Below are 25,894 nucleotides of genomic sequence, written 5' to 3'. Positions count from 1 at the left end.
CACAGCTGGACAAATACCTCCACAAGATTAGTTTCGTTTCTGCTAAGAAAACTGGAGAGTGAATATGTCCAGATGATGGTTATTACTGACTATTAAGCCCAAAGTTTGTCTCTTCACATGAAATTGTTTTGATTTAATGGTGTAAGTGCGGCAAAGTGAAAGGCACTGCTATAGCATAATACTGAGCTTTACAGTAAAGAAATTGTATTGTCTGTCTAAGCGAACCAGATTGCCAAACAATATTGGTGCAGACTGTACCGCCTTCTCATTTTGTGTCACTTACGCACAATTTATGCGCTCGCACACAAAAGGATCGCCGAAGTTGTGACAGCACCGTTAAATTTCGTAATCCTAAGTTATTAACAGCTGGTAAATACTTGAGTCTCTGACTCTGACTTATGTGAATACAAACAATACTAGTATTATGTAATCAGAAGAGCTAAACATTTACATGCATCTTAATATGAAAACCAATCCAATTGAGAACCTCCTCCTTTTTGAAGTCGGTTTAAAATGCATAATTTATGGAAACAATAATTTTGATAAATAAATGTTAGGTAGGTATAGAGATAGATGTGTCTGCCTAACCTACTAAGTCATCCAATGCTTATCAGGCTTACTTCTTTTCTTACCCCGAGATCGCAGATTCGATTCCAGTTCAATACTAAACATTTGTTTGTACCTATGGATGGTCCCATCTGTTAGGTAAAATGATATTGTGGGTGTTTTCTATTATAAAAAAATATTTAAAAACTTTTATTCTGTAATGCCTGCTTACCTTCCTACCTATAATTTTATCATAATTAAACACAGGCACGGGTCTATTTTTACCTCTCGTTCCCACAGCTGCAACTCCTATGTAACCAAGATCTACAGATTGAATGCCAATAAAAACCCAGGTAATGAAATGTTTGTATAAATAGCTACTCGGAAGACTCACAGGCACTGCCTAGTAATTACTATACTAGACAATTACGTTGCCATGGAAACCAGCTGTCATCAAAGTATCACTTCTCCCATTTGAATAAAGTGCATTGTATGCAGATGAACCGGTGCATCCAAATTGGATTCACTTAGTTAATCCAGGAATTTACATCGTGACCCTTGACTACTTTCACTGGTGTTGTTTGATAATGTATGCGAAAATTAACGATTGGTTTGATAATAGGACTCTTGGCCAGTCGATCTATGCTGGTTTTCTACATACATAAATTATATTCAATCCGTCCGTCAACTGTCTAATTTCAAAATGGTTTTGATCAAATGTCTCCGGTTTTCGATGTTTATACATTTTATAAGACTAAGTATTTAAACAATATTAAAGTCTAAACACATAGAAAATTGTGTATATTTGATCGAAAACTGATTAAAATTTGACAGATGAAATTCGGATATGGACAAGGATTGGTTATGGAAAACGGGCGCTAGTGTTTCAGAATCATATTAGGTTTAAAAGGTCATAGCACACTTATCAACCCGGAAAAGGATCAACATCGTATCGCCTTTCGCCGTGCTGTCAACCGCGAGGCAATGCGTTTTCGTCACGTTGCGGATAAGTGTGTATTGCAGTACAGAGTTTCATACAAAGAATACTGAACGCCTCGAGTTGATACAGCTAATCTCCGTTTTCGAGTTAATAAGTGTGCTTCGTCCTTTAGTCAGTAAAACACCAAAATGAGTGCATGTCCCTAATTATAATTTCACAGCAGGGCTTAACCGTCAAATGAAGGCGGGTCAAAATGACCACAAGACACTATCGGATCAGTCCGTCCCCATCTTGAAGGCAATGCCATGCCAATTAAAACGTTATTATTACTAATTCATTAAGGTTTTTAGGCGCATTTTAGTGTATGACACCCTCGTATGTGTTTTAGGGTACAAATGCAACGGCCGTTTCAAGCCTGTATTGTTTTTTACTTTCACAAAAAAATATAAGGAGAAGTTTTTTTTAATTTTCTACTTTCCACATACTACACGAAAAGAAATAAAGTTAAAAAATAAGGATTATAGTAGAATGTAGTACCTATAACTTTTAGCTTTTAAAATATTTTGTTTCATCATATGAATTCAGTGACTTTCTTTGTTAAATGTTTGCAAGTTTGTAATCTTGTAAATATGTACAGACGACGGCACCTTAAGGTGACCACTGCGGGTTCTTGTGTTAGTTGTATTAGGGGCGAGTTTGCAACAAAAATGGGTAGACTGATGTGCAGTCGTGTGTACTTACATAGCAGCTGTATGCCATTTACACTACATCTGACTACATTGTCACCACATTCTGGAGTTCAAATTAAATATGTAACCATAATGAAATGTCACTCGGTCATTCGGCGCGTGCGCAGGGCGCGTGGAGTTTCCTAATTAATTCAGCGTCCGTCCGCCAGGTGGCGTGGCAGATGGTTTCATTTACATTCGGTGATACCTATTACATACCACAACATTTTATGTGATGACATATCGCTGGGTGATTATCTGTCCAAAAAAGATAATAGGGACTACCCTTTTATAGCTGTGGATGGTATGACTGATTGGAGTTAGGTATGCTGTAACAAAATTTTCTTCCAAAATGTATGTATCCTACAATGCAACAACAAACAGTACAATAGTAAAGGTTTGACCCTAGATTCGTGGATGAAAGTTATAGTGCTGACAATTTTATGTTAACGTTCAGGAAATGGGAATGAAATCTGTCAATCAGTTATTAATCATAGCTGGGCACCGTTAATCAAATAGTTAACTTCGTTAATCGTTAAACCGTTAATAAAAAAATTAACTTCGTTAAACGTTAAAACGTTATATTTCGCAAGATTTAACGCAAGTTAACGTTAATCGTTAATCCGTTAACACATGATAATAAAACGAAAAAAATAATGGTTCAAATAATTTCGAAAACTTGTATCGCGCATGGAATTTATTCCTCTTTTAAGTTTGCGCTACATGCTTTCGAAATATTTGAACCTTGCATAAGTAATTATTTTTTTCGTTTTAGTGCAACTGCATTTCAGAATAAAAGCTTGTTTTTAACAAAGTTTTTTAATATCATAATTTTATTTTACACTTTTTATCTCAATCTCAGAGCACCAAAGTGCTCGAAAAGACAAATCCGACAAACCCAAACTCGATAAGTTTCCACCGTTTCGTTTAGAAATTCCTATGGCCACCTCCTGACTCCATCATCAGGACCCTGGACATCGTCTAGTAGTTACTAAAGTGCTCGAAAAGACAAATCTAACGAACTCAAATTCGATGCGATTCCGCCGTTTCATTTATTAGTTCATATGGCCACCTCCTGACTCCACCATCGGACCAGTTCAATGGTACCATAACATTGCATTGTCATCGTACTTACATAAGTACACCAAATTTCAGCTCAATCGGTTGAGAAAAACTGGTCATAAATTCAGTTGCAAGATCCACACACAAGTGAAGTCATTATAAGGTTGTAATTAAATGAATAAAAAAATAGCATTTTTATCCGACTGCGCTACAAGGAGGGTTATGTTTTTCGAGTGTATGTATGTGGGTATGTATGTATGTATGTATATTTCTTTGGCATGGCCTACAGCCTAAACGGCTTGACCGATTTTAGCGTGAGAGGTATCGTTAGATTCCTAAGTGGTACACCTAGGTGTTCCATGGTTAACTTCTTGTGCCCCAGGTTCACCTAGGTGTTCTACTATTCAAAACAATTGAAAATAATGTACCCGTAGTTCACCTATTTCGTGAAATACAAGTAATAAAGATCCTAAATAATTCAAAAACTAAATGTTAAAATTAAATTATTTTAAAAACCCTTTTATTGGCATGTGTCACCATGTGTGCCAATAAAATGGATAAACAGATTTTACTGTTGTTTTGGGTTCTGGCAGTTCTGGATTCAGTTCTAGCGTTTTTCATCGTGCCTGTAAATCTTTTTGGTAAATAGTAAGGTACTGGATTAACGATTAACGGACTTAGGATAATTTAACGGAAGTTAACGAGTCCGTTAACATTTTTTAAAGTTAACTTAAAAGTTAATCCGTTAATAGAAATGTTAACTTCGTTAATTAACGATTAACGGATTAACGAGTTAATGCCCAGCTATGTTATTAATTTAACAGACATACATTGTTCAATAGAAATAAATATCATCTATGAGAACAATGGAATTAACCAAAATCAAAATTAAAACCCAACACTCACATTGACCGCTATAGCATTACTAGAGGGTTAAAATTCGCTCCAAGTCAAAACCATAAAAACCCAATCTCCTTTAACCCCTCCAAGTCCGCATTAAAAAATAATAACGATCCTTTACACGCTTTCAGAATCAACCCTGTAATTGCCGCTATCTTTTCGCATCTAAGACAAAGGACTATAGGGTCGCTCACACCCCCAAGGCGTTACGGCCGGCTGGCCATAGAGCAAGCCAGGTGTATACCTTATTGATGCTTTAACATCTGGTGTAAGAACTTAGAATGGGGCAGAGAGCAATACTGGAGGCAATGTGTATGGAAGCTCGGTGATAGACATAGAAAACTATCGTTAGATCTTCTTGTAATACTATTGAAAATATGTATTTTTTTAAGAGAGTTCTGACTTATTATGCTGGTAAAAAGGTACAAAAGATGTTGAGATATTTACAGATAAATACTATCAAGACTATTTTGGTGCGATCCTTTTAATTTGCTTACTTTCTATTAATCTTTTGTGATTGCCGACGAATAAATGAAATAATCTGTCTTCGTATCTCGTATCGTATTGTAACTACAGCAAATATATTTTTAAATAAAACATATTGTACTATACATTATTTGCAAACTGCCACTTCTTGTAGATTCCTATCTCTACTTTAAGGCCGTGTCTTCATTAGATCCAAGACATCGGAGGGTTGACCGGAGTAAATTACCTTTTTTCCAATTAAACCCACACCTGGGGTGTGCGGTACCCTCCAAGATGTTTATACGTTCGTTAGTTTTTTTTGAACCCCATTGCGTAATTTATCACGTCATCTTTAGTTTAAACCGTTTACCAGAGGTTAAGAGTTTTGACGAACTCTGATACTGATTTATTTGCCTGCTGTTAACTCTTTTAGGGATTTAATTGAAAGTATTCTTAGTACTATATCGAAGTAAAAGGTGGTTAAGATGGAAAAGCGTAAGACGTTATCGGTGAACCACCGGCGTTAATTGGCCAAATTCTAAGCTTTCAATGACATTTGCCCCTAGCGGTATACAAGCAGTCGCTGCAACTGGATTAGCAGAACCACCAAGCCAAGTGACTGGGAAACGAAATACTTGATATCTGACTATTCCAGCGCCATCTAGTCTTGAAGTTAGAGTAACTGACAAGCAATAAAGCTGCGATTACGCTTAAATGAAAAGTGAAAACGGAAAAAGCAATTTATAAGTATTTTATACATCAATCAACGCTGTGCGTTCAGAGCTCTATTCAATGCTGTGCCGATTTGCTGCTTCACTTAAGCAAGCATCGTTTGTGAATACGGGCGTTACTATATCACGCACAGTTTTATCGACTGACTAAATAAAACGCGTTAAGGTAAAGGTATTCTTGGGACAAATTTTATTAAACATCATTTATTACAGTAATGTTCACTGATGTTCAGGCATGTCTGTTAATGTCTACAATTTTACAATTACTTTCGTTTAGGGCTGTGGTCAAACCCTCGACCAACATACCGCGTAATAAGACGTTAAGGTCGAACCCACCCCCGCGCTCGATGCGTAAAATTTATACAACACCGGCAAATTAGGGTTATTGAAGAAATTGTGACGGTATTGTACCATTTTAATGTTTAATCAAGTTACTGGATTTGCATTTTGATTAAGTGGTAACTTTGACCGTTGTAAAAGTTCAAAATGGTCGTTATAAGTCCAATTTATTCATACAACATACTACTATTTCTTCATTATGGTACTTGGGCTAGTCTATTCTCTGGACTTAAAGATTCCTGCAATGATTTTCCATAAGGAAAATAACACTGGTCAGTTTTTTCCTACTCAATGATAAATTCTAAGACTAAGTTTTCTTTAAAAGCACGATGCTTTTCTGTCCTTAATAAAAACATAAACTATTATTTTACAGTTACGATACAGTCATAATTTTTATCCTTCGAGCTTCGCGCTAAGGTGTCGTGTGTCTTTTCAAACCGAAACTTCAGGCGACATCTATCGTCGGGTAGCGTGAACCAAATAATATTTTAATAGTAATTTTCTTAAACATTAATAAATATTTAAGTGAATTCAAATGCTACTTTTCATCCGATTTTACTACTGACCACAGACAATAATAATGTCTTTCAAGAAAGGATTAGGATTAGTCTTGATTAAGTAGATCGTTTCGTTTTCAGCCAAATGACGTCCACTGCTGGACAAAGGCCTCCCCCAAGGTTTTCCACAATGAACGGTCCTGCGCTGCCCGCATCCAGGCTCTTCCCGCGACCTTCACCAGATCGTCGGTCCACCTAGTAGGAGGCCTGCCCACGCTACGTCTTCCAGCCCGTGGTCGCCACTCGAGAACTTTCCTGCCCCAACGGCCATCGTCTCTACGAGCTATGTGCCCCGCCCACTGCCACTTGATTTTGGCAATTCTGCGAGCTATGTCGGATTAAGTAGATACTCAGATTATAGAAGGGAATAGATGTGAAACGGGGGCGTGGCGCGTGTCTCCGCGATATGCCCAGAAACGAACATCGGCCGCGACGCCAGGTTAGTCGCGATTCAGTCGTACTGAGGAAATGTTCTCCGATATTGTTGGATAATGCGTCGTAACGTGCAATAACATAAGTGAAACGAAGAACTACAGGAACAATGAAGTCATTTACCACATGTAAGTATTGCAAATCCATTGGTATTTTGCTTATAAATAAAAAAAACTAAACATTTTTACGAACGAATTCAGTGCCGTGACATTTACTGCGATATCGAAATTAGTGGTGATAAAAATTCAAAATGATCTGAGAGTAGATAGGTATTAAACTCATTTTGCATAAGAAAGAGCAAAATTTATGGAGCTTCATCCTTGCTTATAGTCCTTGGAGGTCTATTACCTAAAGGTAGGTACAACCTGCAAGAGCGTATTGATACGTAAAAAAAATCTTAAATTTTTCTATTTCCCTTAATTAAGTATTTATTTAAAGCAACCTCTTGCTACAGCTCAAATCTAGTGCAGATGCTGCCAGATGCGCTGCAAGCTGCGCAGACAATAGCCAATCAACGCGTGCGCAACATCACTCATCCACGCATTCCAAATTTAAAATTGTAAGGCTGGGGTCTTGCTGTAACGGCAGCGGTTTGATGTCACGTTGAAGTCCCTACTGGATAAAAATGGAAAGGAAGGTTTTTCATAAACGTAATTTCTCTATTAGTGGTTAGCTGGCTTCGACAAGTCTATTAGTAAATACCATTTTAGAAGGAAGAAAAAATAAATTAAGACTCGAATTTAATGTCATAAAAACAGACATTTTCTAAATTCACATGAAATATTAACCTATGCCAGGGAAAGTTGAAGAGATTAGAAGACCAATACCGACCAATCTTATAGTAGACAATTAGCTAGGGAAAAGTAGTATTAATAAATTACGCAGCTGTATCATCGTAATTGCAGCAGTGCTGAGGTGCTATCTCATCACACACTAAAATTATTTTTGTTTAATGAGATTAAATTGTTTATAATAATATAAAAATTAGAATATGATTGACAATAATATCAAAGTATAATAATTTTAATCCACATTTATGATTTACCAAAACGCTAACATTTTCATCACCGCAAAGCTCACGGCCGAACCGCAGCTTTACATCAGAATAACCCTTAAAAATGCAATTACGGTCACTTCTCTGCGCTTGCGTCGAAAAAATGACCAATTTTGCGCCTGCTTTGCATACAAATGGACATAAAATGAGCCCTAATGCGTTTTTATCGCATTTTTATATTTGATTCTGTAAACACAATGTTTACAAAGTCAGTCTGGATGGCACGGGCTGGTTTTTGTTACATCACAATTGGACAATACAAATCTGTGTGTATACGGGTTAATTTAAAACAGGTATGAGATTTTGGTAAAATATTTATATAGCTACGTTTAACAAAGGTATTGTTAATTTTTGACACAATGCGATCTAATCAAGGGCTTGAAACTGTTTAAATATCCATCAGAACAGAAAATAGAAATAAATTATTCATTATTGTAAAAAAAATACTAGGTACATTGAGGTATTCATTGTTGATTTTTACATCGAGTTAATGCGAGCTAAAATTATCTTTGTTAGTGAATTACGCCTCATCATTTTGTAAGAGCAAAGTCATCTTGAAGAACTCTGATCGTTAAGTTCAAGAAAGGAACAAGCTATTTTTGTCTTGACTAAATAAATTAACTGCTCTTTTGGCTCTTCAATCATCATAGAATAAGACATAAAATTTTAATTTTTAAGAATATTAGCAATAGTACCTATACGATACAATTTATTAATTATTTAAGTTTTAAATTGTCTTTGAACATAAAATAAGAAGATACGAGTACACACCACCAGCTCCTGAATATAAAAACTTGAGAAACCTTAAAAAATGTAATATGTACCTACTTCTGGAACTTAATTTGTTTAGTTTTGTACAAACCAAGAAACAGTGGCAATCTTAAGTAACTTCGTAAGCTCCTTCGAAAATTGTTTGCATCGAAACTTTAAGTGGAGCTTTTTTGCTAAGAAAATGCTTTAGGCGTTGTGTGTTTGCATTTACAACAAATGGGAACGTTTTAACGTTTGTTTTCTTATTAAGTATTTACTTAGTATTTTTCATTGAAATATCTTTTTAAGATTGGTATTACCATTGGTTTGAGAGAGGGACACCAAGGAAGAGCTTTACATACTTTTATGGAGCGAAAAGAAGAAACAAACTCCTGTCCACATCTCAGTTTCCTTGATCACTAAATTTCTTTGATAATAAGCAATGTTCTACTATAGTTTAGTTTGAGATACCACTTTTGAAATAGTTAGAGTCGCTCTTACAGTATTATTAATACCTAATTCTAATTACCTAGTTTGGTAATTGATAATTACATTAATTAAGTACCTACATTAGCTACTTACGAGTACTGACGTAAGTTATCGATGAGATGATACCTTTTTTTAAGTAATTTCATAACCCTGATTCATCTTTACACACAAGTCTCAGCAAGTTAGAAATTCTTACATCATCTTTAGTAAAGGTGAGGTGATATTATGTCGGTTCCCAAGCCAGATCCAGCGCATAGCAACAGTGAGTCATTGCAACGATGCAGTTGATGAGTCACCCTCTCCCTCAGTAGAACATACGATTTTTAGGGTTCCCTGGGCAGTGTATTAAGCCCAGCTCCCATACAGTGATTGGAATAAATTCAGTTTCTTTGAACGTAATTTAATCACGAATGTTACTTCCAGGGACAGAAAAAGTGGATAAGGAGTGTGAAACCTATCACCATATCACCAATTGGTGTTCTTCATCATAGTATTCGTAGGTAATATAATTTCACATAGTTTTTCGTCAACTAACTCAAACGATCGATCTATAAATAACTTGAAACATCGAATTGCTAATGGTGGGAATCGAACCCATGAGCATGACTACTTTAGGTGAACCCGTCGAGATTTTCAAGTTTTATGATTAGGATTTTCAATAATTTTAAAATTTGCTATATTAAACTTTAACAAAAATTAATAAAAAATGATGCTTAATAGCTCACAAATGAGATACATTTGTTCAACTTATTCAATACTCAATACTTTATTGACTTATTGCGACTTTAATTTTATTATGTAAGGAACCAAATACAGAAATGAGAGTTCTGTCTTGTTTCACATTTGGTATGCTGAAAATGTGTGTTGGGCGTTTATAGGAAGTCGTTAAGTATTTGTGGAGATATTCTTCGTGATTTTGACTGAAGGGTAGCGTGAGAATGGGCCAACCAGCCACTAGTTAATACTAACGGTTAGATTTTGGATCCAAGGTTAACTTAACTAATACTGAGTCTAAGGCTAGGTAGCACCATTTTACTTTAACTTTAACAAACGTCAAAAATCTGTCAAACTCTATACAAAAGACACCGGTTAACGTTATAGTTACGGTTAAAGTTATGTGGTGCAACTCAGCCTTAGGTTTCCAACAATGATTACCATGATTCTTAATTTTAGAGTAGGTACCTAGGTGCTAGTTATTAGTGTTTTAAGTCTTTGAAGTATACCTACTTATACTAAAGGAAGTAAAACAAATAAAATTTAGTTATAAATGAAAATTTATTAAACAATTTATCTTTTCAAAAGCGTATTTTTACATTATTATAGTACAATAATCTACTACTATACACAATAATTCCTTTATTTTTCACCAACTTCATTCATAATGATTTAACATTTCGTGGTATTTCATAAGTTAAATAAAAATTTATTTCGCTGTAGTATAGTCGAAAATTTGTGTTGCAAAATTTATTTATTATTTACTTATTACCTTGTGTTTAAACACTGGAGACTATAATATTTAAGTTCTCAAAATATTGTGTCCGTACCTATGTGTGATTCTTAAACAATAATATTTATTTAAATTAAAGATAAACCGCATGTTTCATGCGGTACTTAGTAAATAATAATTAAAATATTTTTTATTTGCAACTTAAATATTTAATTTGATGAGGACACAATACAAAATTTATAGGTTTTATGTTCAAATCAATATAAAACGAATTAAATGTTATTCGCTGAAAAAGTTTCAATAATGACAAAATTGATATTGATACTAGTTACAATAAAATAAAGTATTATGATTAACAAATACATTGCTTTTAAGTTACACTGACTGAAATTACAATTCATTACTACAATGTTAATTTGCTCAAAATTAACGTGTTTATTTATTGTAGTTTCAAATAATGTTACAATATTTTTTCTAAAATGCATCAGCTAAAGAGAGTTTAGACACTGAAATGTGTCTCTACATATACAAAAGTTGCAATATTTTATACCTTTTCTTTCTACAACTAAGCTTATACTAAAGGACATCGTTATTAACATAGGAAGCTGTTTCTATTCGTCTTTCTTTGGACGAAAGAAAAATTATTGCGGAGATCACAGACTAGATTCTACAGGGCCTTAATATTTCGTCATTTATTATGTTAAATATAATTTTATTACAAAATATTTTATATTACAATAGAGAGAGACGTGTAACAAAAGATAATTCGGTATAAATTATGCGTTACATTTCGAATGTTGAAGCGCAAAAGTGTACAAGTAAGGAAACCCCAAAAATTACATAACAAAAGAAATAAAATCCACAGTGCAAATATGTATAATATAGACGTCTCTCGCTTCTGTTTATCATAGAGGTATTTATTAGTTATCTAACTAATTTTCTTTGTCACTAGACGCAGCATCGGCGTGTTTCCTCAGAGTCCAGTAATCTGAAAATAAAGAGAAAAATAGGTTAGTTATGTTTGGAAAATATATCTTTTAGGTTGAGAAATAGGTTCATAAAAATATAACATTGTAATGGTTTTTCGTTTAGGACTACAAGCAGTCCCGGGATAGCTTCTCATAAATGGCAAATGTTTGTGTTAGGAACACGATTATTAATGTCCAGAGACATACATAGTTACTTGTTCATAGTTGTCTCTATGACGCATGCAAAATATATTTAGTGTCCATAGTACCAGTAAAGCACTACCTGGTATATCTAAGGTAGAATAAAATAGGAAAGAAGACTTTCTGATTTTTGTACTTCAGACTAAAGTAGTTACTACATATTTAATCTTAGAAAAAAAAACAAAAAACTAACTAACTTCTAATATCTGGTTAAAATAATATGCACATAATGTTTTGGGTTCCATGCAATTAAAAATGTTCGATTTAAATTTCCCATGCCAAATAATTTCCTTCTGCAGAATTGGTGATTGGATTTCAATTAGCGACCGAAGCAAAAAAAAATATAGTCTTAATTCAAACGTCATAGCGACCAGTTTCTATCAAAATAGCCATAAAGGTAATAGCGATTAACTCGGTTTTCATAGCGACTGGTCGCGATTGCCTTTTGTAATACAACAGCCAAATACCTAAAAGTTTTCGGAGTAAGTCATGCGATGCCGGGACGCGTGAATACCCGGAATTATATCGGATGATCCCGATTTGGTTTGGGTTGCTTTTTAAATAGCTACTTCATAATCTCTAAAATCGCTTCGGGATATTTTCTTGGTGAATAGAGCCTTCAGGTTCAGGTAAATAATTTGTTATTGAGTCAATTTTATCGATTCATAAACATAAAAGATTAATTAAGACCATCAGCCAGAGTGAAGCGTTTAAAAAATGTATGAAAATTTTAGTTTTTGAACGTTTCCCGCTAGGTGCGCTGTACAATCCGTCATACATTAAATGTCATTTTTTGACGTTTGATGTAAACTCGCACTAGGCCCTCAGTTTTCTATTTTTTCTACCTTTAAGACAACTTTTTCAATAAAATATTCATTGATTTTCAAAGATGATTCTTCAGAGTTCCCTTGAGGCTCTTTTAAAATATACATACAAACTAACAAGACAATTACTTTCAAATCGTGAGTTACAAACCTGTTTGGAGGTAATTGAACCGTAACTACGAACTACGAGCTCCAGTGCAGCGTAGACTAATAAGTAAAAAATATTACCCCCGTAAATTACGCTACAAAAAACCAAAGCGTTCTAACTCAAGTAGAGGGAGATGGCATTAGCCGCAAATAAAAACTGGTTTCCCGCTCTGCCGACTGTTGGACACTCACAGAAAATAAAAAAAGACTTAGTATTACAACCGTATTTCACAGGAACGAAGCGCATAAGTCGCAAAGATTTATTTCTCGGGCTTGTGACTAGAGTTAGAAACGATGTCGTTAGTTTGAGTTACTGTTTTAGTGACGTTATAGTTTTCAGAATTAGCTATACTTTAAGGTACAGAGTGTAATAAAGTTTGAAATATTTCATGTTACATAAACATATAAGTGTAAAGACAAGTTAAGTAGGGTAATACGTCACAAAATGTAGCATTTTGTTGCAGAAATATTTTCTACAAAAATATAATATTAGAGTTAGTTAATAGTCAAAAGCTTATAATATTTTCATCCTATCCAACATTGGCATTACAATCCAAAACACCGATAATCCCTCATCTTTTTTTTTCAGTTAAGATTTATTAATAAAAATCTCGTTTAAGTTTTTTTAAATAAAAACAGACTTACGCACTTCTGCACCTCAGCCCCGTTTATTGAGGTTGAACCGGCTACCTGAGTTACGCACTACGCGGCATTCGAGCGCTGTATCTGAACAATCGAACGTGCCATACGAGGAAACTGATAGTCATGCTTTTATCTGATGTTTCGAGTTAGGTCATTGTACTAGAAATTAGAAATAAAAATTTGATTTTAGTTTGGTTTGGTATTTTTACTTTGATATCGTTTAAAGACATTACATTGAAATTACTGCACAGTAAAATGAAATCAATAAACTGTCTGAATTTCGAAATGAAGAAAGAGGTGCAGGTTAGAAAAACAGCAATGTATTTTCTTCCATCTTATTCAGGTTGTAATCAAATTATTTTTTGAGTAAATCGCAAATCTGAAATCACACATACCTAAGTACTTATAATATTATGAACAATATCATAATTTAATAAGTTTTGCTATAACATTGTGGTCTACCAAAAAATCGGAATTCGATTGAGTATGTTCAGTATTTTCCTTGATCCTATAATAGGCGTTCTTCCCTTCCTTTTCAGGAAGAATGCATTCGAAGAACTTTGTTATTTTGGAAAAAAACTAGGTTGCTTTACGATGCCGCTATTTTGTTAGCTTTGTAGTCGTAATACTTTCAATTCGAAATTAAATAAAAGATTTATTTATTTTATATTGATTATGAAAAAAGAACATTAAAAAACAAAACAAAAATCAATTAAAAAAACAAAACGTAAGTAATGCTACACCGCAGGAATGCTCAAAAAAGTGCCGCGTACATTTTGGTCGAATTTTAATTTATTTGCTTACAGCACTCGCAGGGTATACTTTATACGCTTTTATTAGAGTAGGCGCACACCGTTGATTTTTCGTCGGCCGATAGTTTAGTCAGGCAGTTGATCAGTACGGGCATGTATGGGAGTGCGCACACTACGCCGATTCGATTTGGCCGATTCTTCATACAAATTAAAATCGGACACAACTATCGGCCAACTAAAAATCAATGGTGTGCGCCTACTCTGAATGTTGCAAACAGGACTTATGAAAGTGAATCCAACCACGGGTGCCTTCTGGGAACCCATAACACAGACCACGCGTAATTTCAATACACTTCGTAGAATAAAAACGGTTCGGCATTGCAAATAAAAACATGCAAACACTGTGTTTGTTCGCCCCTTTGTGATTAATCTTTTTCAAAATACTTTTTGAAGAAAAAAAAATGGTTTTGATATCTTGTTGCGCTTTTAATTATTTTACTAAGTTAGTTAATTGGTTTTACATTTTCATAAAACTTAAAATAACAAAAAAAGGAAATAATGTTGTTTATAAATGTCATTTAAAAAGCTTATTATGTTTTTAACAAAATAAATAAGTTCTGTTCTTTTTAAAGAACAAAGCATTAAAAAAATTAGCATCAAAATTATTCGAGTTCCAGAACATTGATTATTCAAAAAATAAATCTCGAATTTCGAACGCGTTAGTTTAAGGCTTTTATAGTATTTGGACCACAGATATAATTGAGTTTATGCGGTTGTTCACCCGGCCGGCTTACCTAACGGGAATGGGCTATGGTGCTGAACTAAGAACAGCTTTTAGCGAGGGGAGATAAGGTTTAAAATGGAACAACGCTACGGTACGACTTATACATAAGCTTAACATAGTTGCAGTACACGAATGTTGGTAAACAGAATAATGTGTAAAAGAGTAAATACGTCAGAAGGATTTGTTTATCAGGGTGTATGGGATAAATTAGACAAAACTTACAGTGACTCAACCCATTTTTCCACTATTTTCCGATAAAAAAATACATTATAATAATATTATCTACATAATTTTTCACTTTTCAGTTATTTATTAATGTACTCGTATTTTATTCCTAGAATGTAGTTTCTTAAATGAGGAAAAAATAAAAAAAAAAACTGAGAAAATCTATTTCCGGTTAGAAATTAATTCTTTTATTTAGGTGTTGTAAAAACCAACCTCATTTTTTTATATTCCTATTTTACAGATAGTTTCCAACTAACTTTGATTTATTGCACTTTATTGATTGATAATATTAAATCAAATGTAGGTAGTTATTTATTTCATCGCTTTTATGTAAGAGTAGGCCTACTGCAAGCTACTTTGTTAAACAAGTCGAAAGTTCCCAAGAAATTAGTCATTTCGTGAATGAGGCTAAGGGACTGGAATCAAGAACCTCGCGAAACCTACGACTGCTTTCCAATGGCCGATTGACCAACTTACAGGTCGATACCAGAAGAAACAGATACGATTAGGAAAGAAGAAAAAATCATCGTTTAGACTTAAGACTGCCTGAAATACCAAGTCAAAGAGACACGACGAGAAAAGAAGAAAAATCATCGTTTGGTAAGGGTCTTTAGAATTATGACAGTATCGTATTTTAAATGCTTCGTAGATAGTTGTAACTGAGCTCACATTTATCTTAATTTTTCTGTATGACCTAGGGTCGACTGGTACAGAATGCTTTTTGCAATTCAGCCCACCAGGTGCACCTTGGTTGATATCAGACTTATTTCTTTTTTTTAATTGAACTCTGTAAAGTAAATTCTGAAAATGAAAATTCGGCTTTAAATTAAAAAACTGAAAAAAATAATTTTAGTTTAGAAATGTATAAACAGTAACATGACAATCTCTCATAAACCTATCAGCTATCGTTTTGTGCATCTAACTTCCCAAGATGTCCTATGAAATATTTACAAAAATCAGTTTTCAGTTTCCTGAAAATACGTAGAGGGTTTTGAAACGCAGAATTATGAAAAATAACAGGCAAGATCCTAGTTACCTAAATAAAAACATAATAACCGACTGGGAAAGCGATTTGTTGTTTTTTCTGAAAGATTGTTTTTAAACAGTGCCCAGTGTCATAATAATATTATTTTGTTCATAAAATATTTGCTCAAGTATTAATCTGAATCAGATGCGCAACAAAAATACTTTTGGCTTAGTTGGGTCTAAAATGGCGACATTGTATGTTTCATAATCTGCACCAGTACCTTACCCAGTAGGAAAAGTGTTTTTCTCAAGCAAACGCAGCGGCGCGTGCGCTTATCGTTATCGTTTAGCCCGTGAAACAAGGAAGTCTTGGGTTGTGTATGTATGGACGATAGCACACATGATTCGGAAATGATTGGTATAAATGATAAAACACCTCTACTCTCATTGTTGGAAACTTATGCCCGTTTTCACCATCAATCCCTAATAATTTTTCGGCCGTTTGGTGTAGTGGTTCGAAACGGACCACTATTCCGGAGGTAGCGGGTTCGATTCCGTACAAACATTTGTGTGCATGAACATATTTGTTTGTATTGGACTGGGTGTTTTCTATGTTTAGTAAGTATGTATTTCCAAAAATATAGTATTTAAGTATGTTTATATCTGTTGTTTGTCTAGTACCCAGTGTAAAATGTCCAAGGATATTTATTTTTATTTTTTTAAGTGACCCCTATGAAATCAAAATTCCAGTTATGTGTTACCTTAGGGCTCACTTAAAAATTAGGAATTGATAGTGAAAACGGCCATTATTAGACTCACTATTCTTTACAAGGAATTTCTCTCCTTTCCTCTCATTGTTGGAAACTTAGACCAGATTTAGACCCACTATTGCTTGCCAGGAAAAGTGTTTTCCTCAAGCAAACGTACCGGCGCGTGCGCTTATCGGTAACGTTTAGCCCGTGAAACAAGCGCGTGCACTATCAGGCCAGTCGCGGTCGTCGACCCGCTGCACTGTGAAGGGTCACGCTTGGAAAAAAGTACTTGCATTGTCTTTTAGAGATGGGTTTCATGGGACTTTACATTTAATTTACGGTCGTGGATATTAATGTTGTTGTATACTGTCTAAAAAGACATTCGGGCATTTTACTAGTTGACTCAGCGTCAAATAGTTCCGAGACACCCAAAGTGGGCAAAAAGTTGACAACATAGGTAACCTTATTTCAATTGTAACAAAGACGACGCGTTGCAAACTTTGGCTACTTTGACGCTGACTGTACATCAAACGGGGAGGTAGGACATCGATTCTCATGACATGTTATTCCATAATGGAAGTTTTTTTATCGATACCGATATCACTGCGTTAAGTACTTCTCTAAGAGTGGATTCGACCAAACAAGAGTAAATATTAATATCAGAATAAATCATCAGTTTTGACATATTTCCATACTGAAACTGTCAATGTGCCAGTTATACCCGGAATTATTCTCGGATAAAAGTTTGTTCGAATCGGGCCTATGATGTATTACGATAATATGCTGTTCCATCATCAAGCCATTTTCAATTAGTAACATTATTTTTAATTAATAATAACGTTATATTAACATGCCCTAATAAATAACGAGAGCATTCAATACAATTAATTTTGAACCGTTAAATAAAGCTATTAGAGTTTTTAGTATTAACGGACATTTTCAAGATCATCATCATTTTAATCATTTTCTTCGTATGTGACGCTGACCGTACTATTAATTTAACTAACAACGTTCTCATTACACTAGTGACCAGTATTTATCAAAATAGGGGCTAAAATCAAAATACTACTTCCTACTAATATTATAAATGCGAAAGTTTGGATGTCTGGATGTTTACCTATTACTCTTTCACGCAAAAACTACTGAACGGATTTTGAAGAAACTTTACAGTATTATTGTTTATAACCCAGAATAACATATAGGCTATAATTTATGATGATCAGTGACAAACGAAATTTCACGCGGGTGAAGTCGCGGGATAAAGCTAGTTGTAAAATAAATCCAAAAACTGTTAGAACCATGAATCCTGTTATTAAATTAACCACCGTTTTTCAGTCTCTAAATCGTATTCTTAAAATCCACACACATTTCTTCTACTAATCAATCATTTTGCTCAAATCGTTGCTACACTGTGGGTATAATTTGCAAAATGCCCGGGAGTCCATAGGGGGCTATTTTCGTATCGCACGCAATGCCGAAATCCTGCTAATTTTAGCGAACGGTTCGAAAAACTCACTGATCACGAAATGTCAAAATACGATTCAAAATGTTTGGGATTGGCGTGAGCTTTACCAGGCACAGCCTAGGGGCAAAAGGGAATAACAGTACAGTTAAGTAACTTAAGGGTAAAATAGCATTAATTATCACTACATACATAATTATAAGATTCAGCTTTTGCCCGCCGCGCGGCTTTGCACGTGTGAAATTTTATCCGTCACAGAAAAGCTTTATTTTACGCGTCCCCGATTTAAAAACCGGGTTAAAAACTATTCGAAATCCTTTCTCAGGACTCAAACTATCACTAAACCAAAATTCATCAAAATCGGTTCAGTGGTTTAGGTGTGGCAGCATAACAAACATAATTATGTACAGAGTTACTTTCGCATTTAGAATATTAAAGTAGGGAAGTAGGAATCTCAACGTGTAACCACAAGTGTGACTGAGTTTCTTGCGCTGCTTCTCAGCAATGGCCCATTTAGTGTCCCGAAGCAGTATTATTTTGGTAGGGGGTCGTGTAAAAGTGCTCTTTTAAAGCCTACTTGCAAAAATAAAATGTTTTTTTTATGAGTTTATCTTATAATTTCTTGTCAGATTGTCTGATAGAAAACTAAAAGTGTGCACACTGGTCTACAAACCTACAACCACTACCTACCACAATTTAAAACCAACAATCAAAGATGGCGTATCTTACTTAGCAACAAAGCCCTTTACAGCAAATGAGCCAATTAAAATTCAGTTGGCAGTGAACGGCACCGAACCGGGGACCGTGACGGGACACCCCACGTGTGCAACCACCGTGCCCTATGGGAAAGTGCTTGGCCTTCGCTCCTAGTTCCTACCAACCGGAGAAACGCAGCTGTAGTTTTGAATATTCTAACTTCTATTTTGAAATTAACGTACGTTTTGTTTTAATTTAATTAAAAAAAACTTAAAATTGTAATTACTATTTTCTTTTTTTGTTTATTTTCGACGTAATTTTTCAGTTGTAAAACATAATTTCATTTTGGAAAACGAAGTACCTACTTCAAACATTTACGCTTCATAAGAACTACTAAGAAACGCTTGTACCTATGTAACTTTTTATTATTATTATATTAAAACAATTAAAAGTAATAAATAGAATATCTTAGATTTAATTTTTCAGCAACAAAACGTCTATTTTTTTTCCTGAAAATTAGTTCAGCAGCGTGATCACGAAAACGTTACTTACAAACTACCTAAGTAGTTATACTGTTTTTAACTCTACAGTTTTTTTCGCATTTAAAATAGTAACACCGTACTAAATGAATAAGATTTTCTTCATTTGATTTGCTTATTTACTAAGTATTGAATACATTATAATTCGTTAATTTAACATAAAGCTCTCTCATACTACATAAGCGTGTATAGTCGGCCGTTCATTCGTTCTCGGCATTTTTTCGGTAACCACAAAATCGTTATTTATTTTCAAGGAGGATATTCGTGACTTCCTTTGGGATGCCATAGACAGTAAACGTGCCCTAAGGACTCAATTTTGAAAGTTTTCGCCGGGCTTAGCGGTAACTTTTTTTGGAGAAAGCTTTCAAGTTTTGTGAATTGGTTCTACTTATTTCCATTTTTAATATTTTATTATATTACAAACCGACCGGGGAACATTTTATATCACATACATAGGAAATTCTACGTCACGCGTAGGGAAGCTTTGAAAGAGTTTTCAGTTTAGTTACTGTAAAATTCAGTATTTTAGTATGTTTAAATTATTATTTTTTTGCAAAATTGACAATGCGATCTTCAATTCTCTCTAAAGTCTCTGGCCAAAATGTGGGAAGTGTAGGCCTAATTCTATATTTGCCTGTTAAATTAAAAGTATCGTGCACGACCTGTAGTGGATAAAAATGGCTTCTTCATCAAACACCAATGACAGTTCACGCGACCTGTCATTTCCCTACGATCGCGCCGTGATCGCGTCGCGATGGCGATCCGCACGCGTTGGTGTGATTGAAGCATTAGGCGAAGAATGTGACCATATTATCACAAACGCTACATCTAGCGAAGTTACGCCATTTCTAGACTACGTTATCGATTCAGACAAATCGGTTCGCTGCCAGTCTATCTGTCTACTTCCTTGTATTGTTCCATTGTGTTTGTACTTCGAATAAGTTATAAAAAATGCTTTACTATTTTTTATGTCCGCCATTTGTCACCTACTTAATCATTCTGGTTGAGTTTTGAGGCGGTAAGTTTACTATTGTTATTTTTGTTAGTAACCCTTTTCTACAATTACAATTAGATACCATGATTTGATGATAAAACATATCCCACCAAAAACATTCTGTAAAAAACTAGCCAAGTCTCGATGGAGCTGCTTGTTTATCTCTAAAAAGTAATGAAATCTAGACAAAGTCGTGCCAAGTCTATGGTTCTTTACTGCGATTTCTTTATTATTATAGTTAATGTTGTGTGACTTGGCCGTTCAAAGGTACAAAACCAGGTGCTCCATGACACCATTGCACCAATCTGTTGCCAGAACCGCTACCCATTGACGATGGAATATTGCCACTTGGAAAACGTTAATTTAATAACCAGTCATTTTAGGTTTAATAAAGCTGCGTATTTCAATAATACTTATGCATGATTATTGATTATCTTAATAAAGATTGTTCAACGGCCAAGTCACACAACATTAACTATAATAATAAAGAAATCGCAGTAAAGAACCATAGACTTGGCACGACTTTGTCTAGATTTCATTACTTTTTAGAGATAAACAAGCAGCTCCATCGAGACTTGGCTAGTTTTTTAATAATTGTTTTAATAATAACTTAACCTTAGCGAACCTCACGATATAATAAACGAAATCAACCAAATTCAAATTACACAACATTCAACTTAATCGACGGGGGGGTCTAGAAAGGAAAAAAAATCTGGGCGCCGCGGTGCAGAAAATCGACGCTCAAAGTGCTAGCGCCATCTATCTGGACACCGCGGTGCAGAAAATCGACGCTCGAAGTGCTAGCGCCACCTAGCGGTGAGCGGTACAGGCGAACACCACGGTGCCGGTGTGGCGCTAGTAGTATTGATTATGAATGTTGTGTTACTCCAGGTCTTCGACTTTCCTAGTTTTTATAGTTTTCCCTTTATGTGGCCATTAAACCCTAACTCTGTACCAAATTTCAGCTCTCTGAGTTTATGGGAAGTACTAGTTCTATTTTGATGATCATCAGTGAGTGAGTGAGTGAGTGAGTGTCATAAATGCGAAACTTTGCTTTCGCTTAACTTCGGAACTAAATGACCTACAGACTTGAAATTTTGGATTTTAAGTATGTGATTATAGCTTACTAGATGACGAAAATTTCTGCGTTCTGGTCTTATCCAGAGGTTCTCAAATAGGGGCCTGAAAATGCGGCGAAATGGTTCCAGTAAAGGATGGTACGGCAGTGTTTGCTTCGCGCTCGACTTGGCGGGGGCACTGCCGTGCCCCCAGATAAACTTGAAGGAAAACAAAAACTAACATAATGACATGAAATCGCTCTGTTTACTTTGTCAGAACTGGTATAAGAAGACCAAGCATTTTAAGTTAAAATGTAATAGCTAAAAGAATCGCCGACTATATTGGCTTTTTTGGTCTTAAAGAAGGTATTGAAGAAATGCAACAGCACGAAAATCTATCAGACAAAATACATACAGCCGAACATAGAATCTCCTCCTTTTTGAAGACGGTTAATAAAAACAATGGAGTAGATGATCTAGAAGATATTATAGAGATAGATATAATTAAAGTGAGGAGTGATTATACAGCAGAATGCCATAATTGGCATTCACCAGATGAAATTGATCCCGAAGCAATGAGTCATGCGCACACGCAGGTCAGGTGTGGTCATATCTATTTAGTGGTTACGTCAATAATAAGAGGCCCAGATGGGCTACTTAACCGTCCAATGTCCAGTGTTTTAAATTTAATGCTAGGAAGTGTAGCAAACATTCCAACATTGTGTTAGTTCATTGATAACAATCGTTTTATGGTTTTTTTTATCCACAACTCACAACGTGGAAGCTCTGGGCCTGTCTCTCACCTGATGGTAAGTGATGATCAGGCCGAAGGTGAAAGCGAGCTTCACCCGGAATCCTCAACCGCGGAGGAACTTGCTATCTTACCTAACTCAATGCTGTTAACATTGTTGTTATGGCAACAGGCTTAGGTAAGATGGTAGTAGCTAGCCAGTCGGACTTAGAACAAGCCCTACCACCAACCAAACCGAACAGAAAAATCTGCCCCCACTGGGAATCGAACCCGGGACCTCTGCGTCTGAAGCAGGTGGTCTTACCACTAGACCACAGAGGCGGTTAAATAAATATCTCTACTAGAGTAGATCAACACCTTATTGGTGCAATGAAAAGAATTGTTAATGACATAGAGCTTAGGCACTCTACTATTCGAGAAAAATGATGAAATGGATGACTGCAGATGAAAAAGGGGGGTTTCTTTCATGTTAGTGAGAGAATTGGGAGTTAATCCATTTTGGTATACTCTAACGGTTACTTACTTAAGTAATTAGAAGCTAACCGCAATTTCATTGAAACTTAATCTAAGTAGATGGCTATAAAACCTTACTCTGTTACTGAGAAGGAAGAATCTATTACGTTATTCCCCGTCTTATAAAAAAGTTCCATTCCTAAAATCTTTATGAGGAAAAGTTAATTTTTTTGGGGAATTATTACGCTCAGTTTTCCTGGTTTTCCGCAATTTTACAAGTTTTGTCCTGTTGGAAACAGTATAAATTGTTTGTCCAAATCATGCAACAGCAATGTTTGTTTAGCGAGGATATTCGGGTCAAGTAGCCGCACCCATACAACACCTAGACTTAGGGTTGCCAAAAAAACAAAAGCCGGACTCAGTGATTAATTTGGCCGGACATTTAACCCTTAAAGCCGGACATTCATTTTCTTAAGCATGACACGGGGGGTGCAATTAGTATCATACCTCATGAAGTTATGACTATAACCCATCCACACATCCTATGCCCATTTGTGTGCTCGATATTATACTGTGGCTCGACTTTTGACTGGCGCATAAAAAGCCGGACAGGCCGGACAAGAGAATATTTGGCCGAACAAGTCCGACCAAAGCCGGACACCTGACAACCCTACCCAGAATATTTGTTTGGACTGCCTATCGGATGCATCGTGCAACCTACTATAGCTATCGTTATCATAGTAAATATTTAGGTATACATTTCAAATTGGGTCTCTGAATGGCAAAATTTGCTCGTCGATAACACCAATTATTTTCAAAATGTGACCGGCTATTAAAATATTTGCTTTACGATATTAAGGAGCTAAATTTCTTGTTATCTAAGCCGATAAATTTTAATGTAGAGCCAAAAAAATGGTTGACGAAAGCTCCAAACAAAGAAGCGTAATTATAGGTTCAGAATGATTCATAGTAAGTTCTTGTTTTCAAAACATAAGCCAGAATATAAATAATGTATTACGTTATTAATCCTGACGATTTTTCCGGTGACGAATGAAAGCACAATGGCTCTAACAATAAGGTTTAAATTAGATGAGGATGCTCTGAACAGAATAAGTTTGGGAGGAAGGAACTTTGTGGTGTAAAAAAAGTGTAATGGTCGGACCTTAGATGACGTAAGCGGTCGTTGAACTCTTAAACCATGAACAAATGGATAGCACCATCGGTCATATTCCGATTAGATGTACTTTAAGATAGAGAAAGCAATGGTTGAATAACATTGTTATAAGGAATTGAATAGAGACTTGCGTAAATGCTGTAAAGTCATGAGTGATTGATTCAATAAAATAGATCTACAATGAACTCTACGAAGAGTTAAAAGTAGTTGCTGCATTTTACGGCCTTAAGCGTGCGGTTTTACTGCTTCAAAAATGATTACAGATTATTCAATCCTATTAAAGAATAATATTTTAAAGATGAGCACGCAGTAAACCAAAATGTGATGAAGCCGCAAAAAAGGAACATAATTCAAGAAGTTCTTAATCCAACCAAACACACTACAAACTAAAGACAGAATATAAATGCTTACAATGTTTGAACAGGCTGTATTCGATAAACTTGCTTGGCCCACTTTAAGGAGCCTATTGTGCCCCACTTGGGCAAACAACAACACAGGTAACCGATTGTGAACCCGTAGTATCTAACACAATAGTCACATCACGGCACATTGTAAAAATATGCAAAGTGATTTATGAATTCAAAATGCAAAGTGCAACAGATCAGGTTGCTACGAGGAAATGAGCTGCAAGTTGCTTGCACCTATGATAAATTGGCGCTTAAATATGGCTCATGAATAATTTATTAATATTCGAAAATAACTCACCAGTCATTTGCAATTGTCTTCTGGAGGCGGGAGTTCGAGGGGTGCGCGGGGTCCGGGCTGCCCTCGGCGTGCGGGGGGTGCGCGGGGTGCGGGGAGAGCTGCCAGCACTCCCGGTCCTCCTGGAAGGAGACCCCAACACCCTCAGGTCTGTGTTCCCAACACACGCCAACGCTTCCGCGGCCGATCTGATGGGACTCCTCGAGTTCTCCTTATCCTCATCACAGAACTTCACTGGCGAGTCCAATTTGGCGGCTTTGAACGGGCACTCCGTCTCGATGTCGAAGTTGAATCTCCTGATGAACCGCTTCCTTTCTCTCGCGTACTGTTCCTGCATCAGGCGATTCGTCTCGTCGCGGTCGGGCGCGCCAAACAAACACTTGCAGCTTCCGCGACGCCTCCTCGGCGTGTTGGACACGTTCCTCAAGGCTGCCATGCCGACGGACATCTCTAGTCTTCTCTGCTTGGGTGTGCGACCTCCGGCGGCCATAGCAATGTGTCAGGTGAGCCTCGACTGGTTCGCGAGAAACATCTGACTAATCTCCGGAGAAAACAGCTGTTATGTGCAGGTAGGGAGCGAGAGGGAGGATGCGGGCGGTGATGCGTGCGAGCGGGGGCGACTATGTCGTTTCGCACCTGGCGGATGGGCAAAACGCGCCAACTCTAACCTAAAATGCGCGCGGTGGCGTGGCCGCGTGCTCGCGCGCGCTCTCGTCGATTACGACTGAGCGTTTCCCGCGCATCGCGGCCGCCGCGTGCGCACATTTCGGCACTTGGCGCGAACGCGAATCCATTAACAATGGAGCCAAGGACGCTTTTTGCCAGTCTCCGAACACAGGTGAAGTAAAGGGGACCGAAGAATTGGCGCGTAAACTACTTTTCTATTCATGTGACGATTCAATAAGTCAGGGTTGGTAGTGGCCAGTGATTTATTTTTGGATGACGCCGTTATCTCTGGTGATAATGATTGTGTAAGACTTGAATAGCGCGTCATATTGACATTGGGGCTGGAGCCTCAAATTGCTTCTATTTTTATGTAGGTAATTCGTGAGTACCTATTATGAATAATGCTAATGATTTGATGATGATAAAAGGTAATCTAGCCAAGTTTCCACGTGTAACTATGGTCAGGAGGAGCATCAGATTATAATTAGTAAGTAAGTAGTACTGGTAGTAGGTACTATGATGTTAATTTTGTCTCAATTCCCAAAGGAAGATCTATCAAGGGCTATGGGACATGTGACTAGGAATACACAATTTCGTTAAAAAAGAAGAAGAAAATCAGTGACAGAAGGCAGCCAAGAAAAAATCATCTTCAAATAGGTAATTAAATCTAAATATTTTTTCCATCTGATAAGTATCCT

The 25,894-nt window shown here is 36.1% G+C and overlaps 1 protein-coding gene across 1 annotated transcript; it reads right to left on the bottom strand.

The window, feature by feature from the left end:
* Positions 1 to 10,374: 10,374 nt before the first annotated feature.
* Positions 10,375 to 25,322, bottom strand: LOC114363601 (uncharacterized). Its single transcript, XM_028319372.1, has 2 exons — positions 24,534 to 25,322; positions 10,375 to 11,428 (listed from the first exon to the last, which is right to left on the bottom strand). Exons 1-2 carry the CDS (start codon positions 25,018 to 25,020, stop codon positions 11,373 to 11,375), a joined length of 543 nt encoding a protein of 180 aa, XP_028175173.1. The 5' UTR covers positions 25,021 to 25,322; the 3' UTR covers positions 10,375 to 11,372.
* Positions 25,323 to 25,894: the final 572 nt, after the last annotated feature.

This window comes from Ostrinia furnacalis, unplaced genomic scaffold (assembly GCF_004193835.3).
Source record: "Ostrinia furnacalis isolate ACB-3 unplaced genomic scaffold, ASM419383v2 OfSCF7173, whole genome shotgun sequence".
Taxonomy (NCBI): Eukaryota; Metazoa; Arthropoda; class Insecta; order Lepidoptera; family Crambidae; genus Ostrinia; species Ostrinia furnacalis.
This window is presented reverse-complemented; position numbering and strand designations above follow the sequence as displayed.

Excerpts from the sequence above, each read along its gene's own strand:
- LOC114363601 (XM_028319372.1), bottom strand. The coding sequence starts at position 25,020 with ATGGCCGCCGGAGGTCGCACACCCAAGCAGAGAAGACTAGAGATGTCC. Across the intron at positions 11,429-24,533 it reads AAGACAATTGCAAATGACTG|ATTACTGGACTCTGAGGAAA; the intron begins GTGAGTTATTTT and ends CTTTATTTTCAG.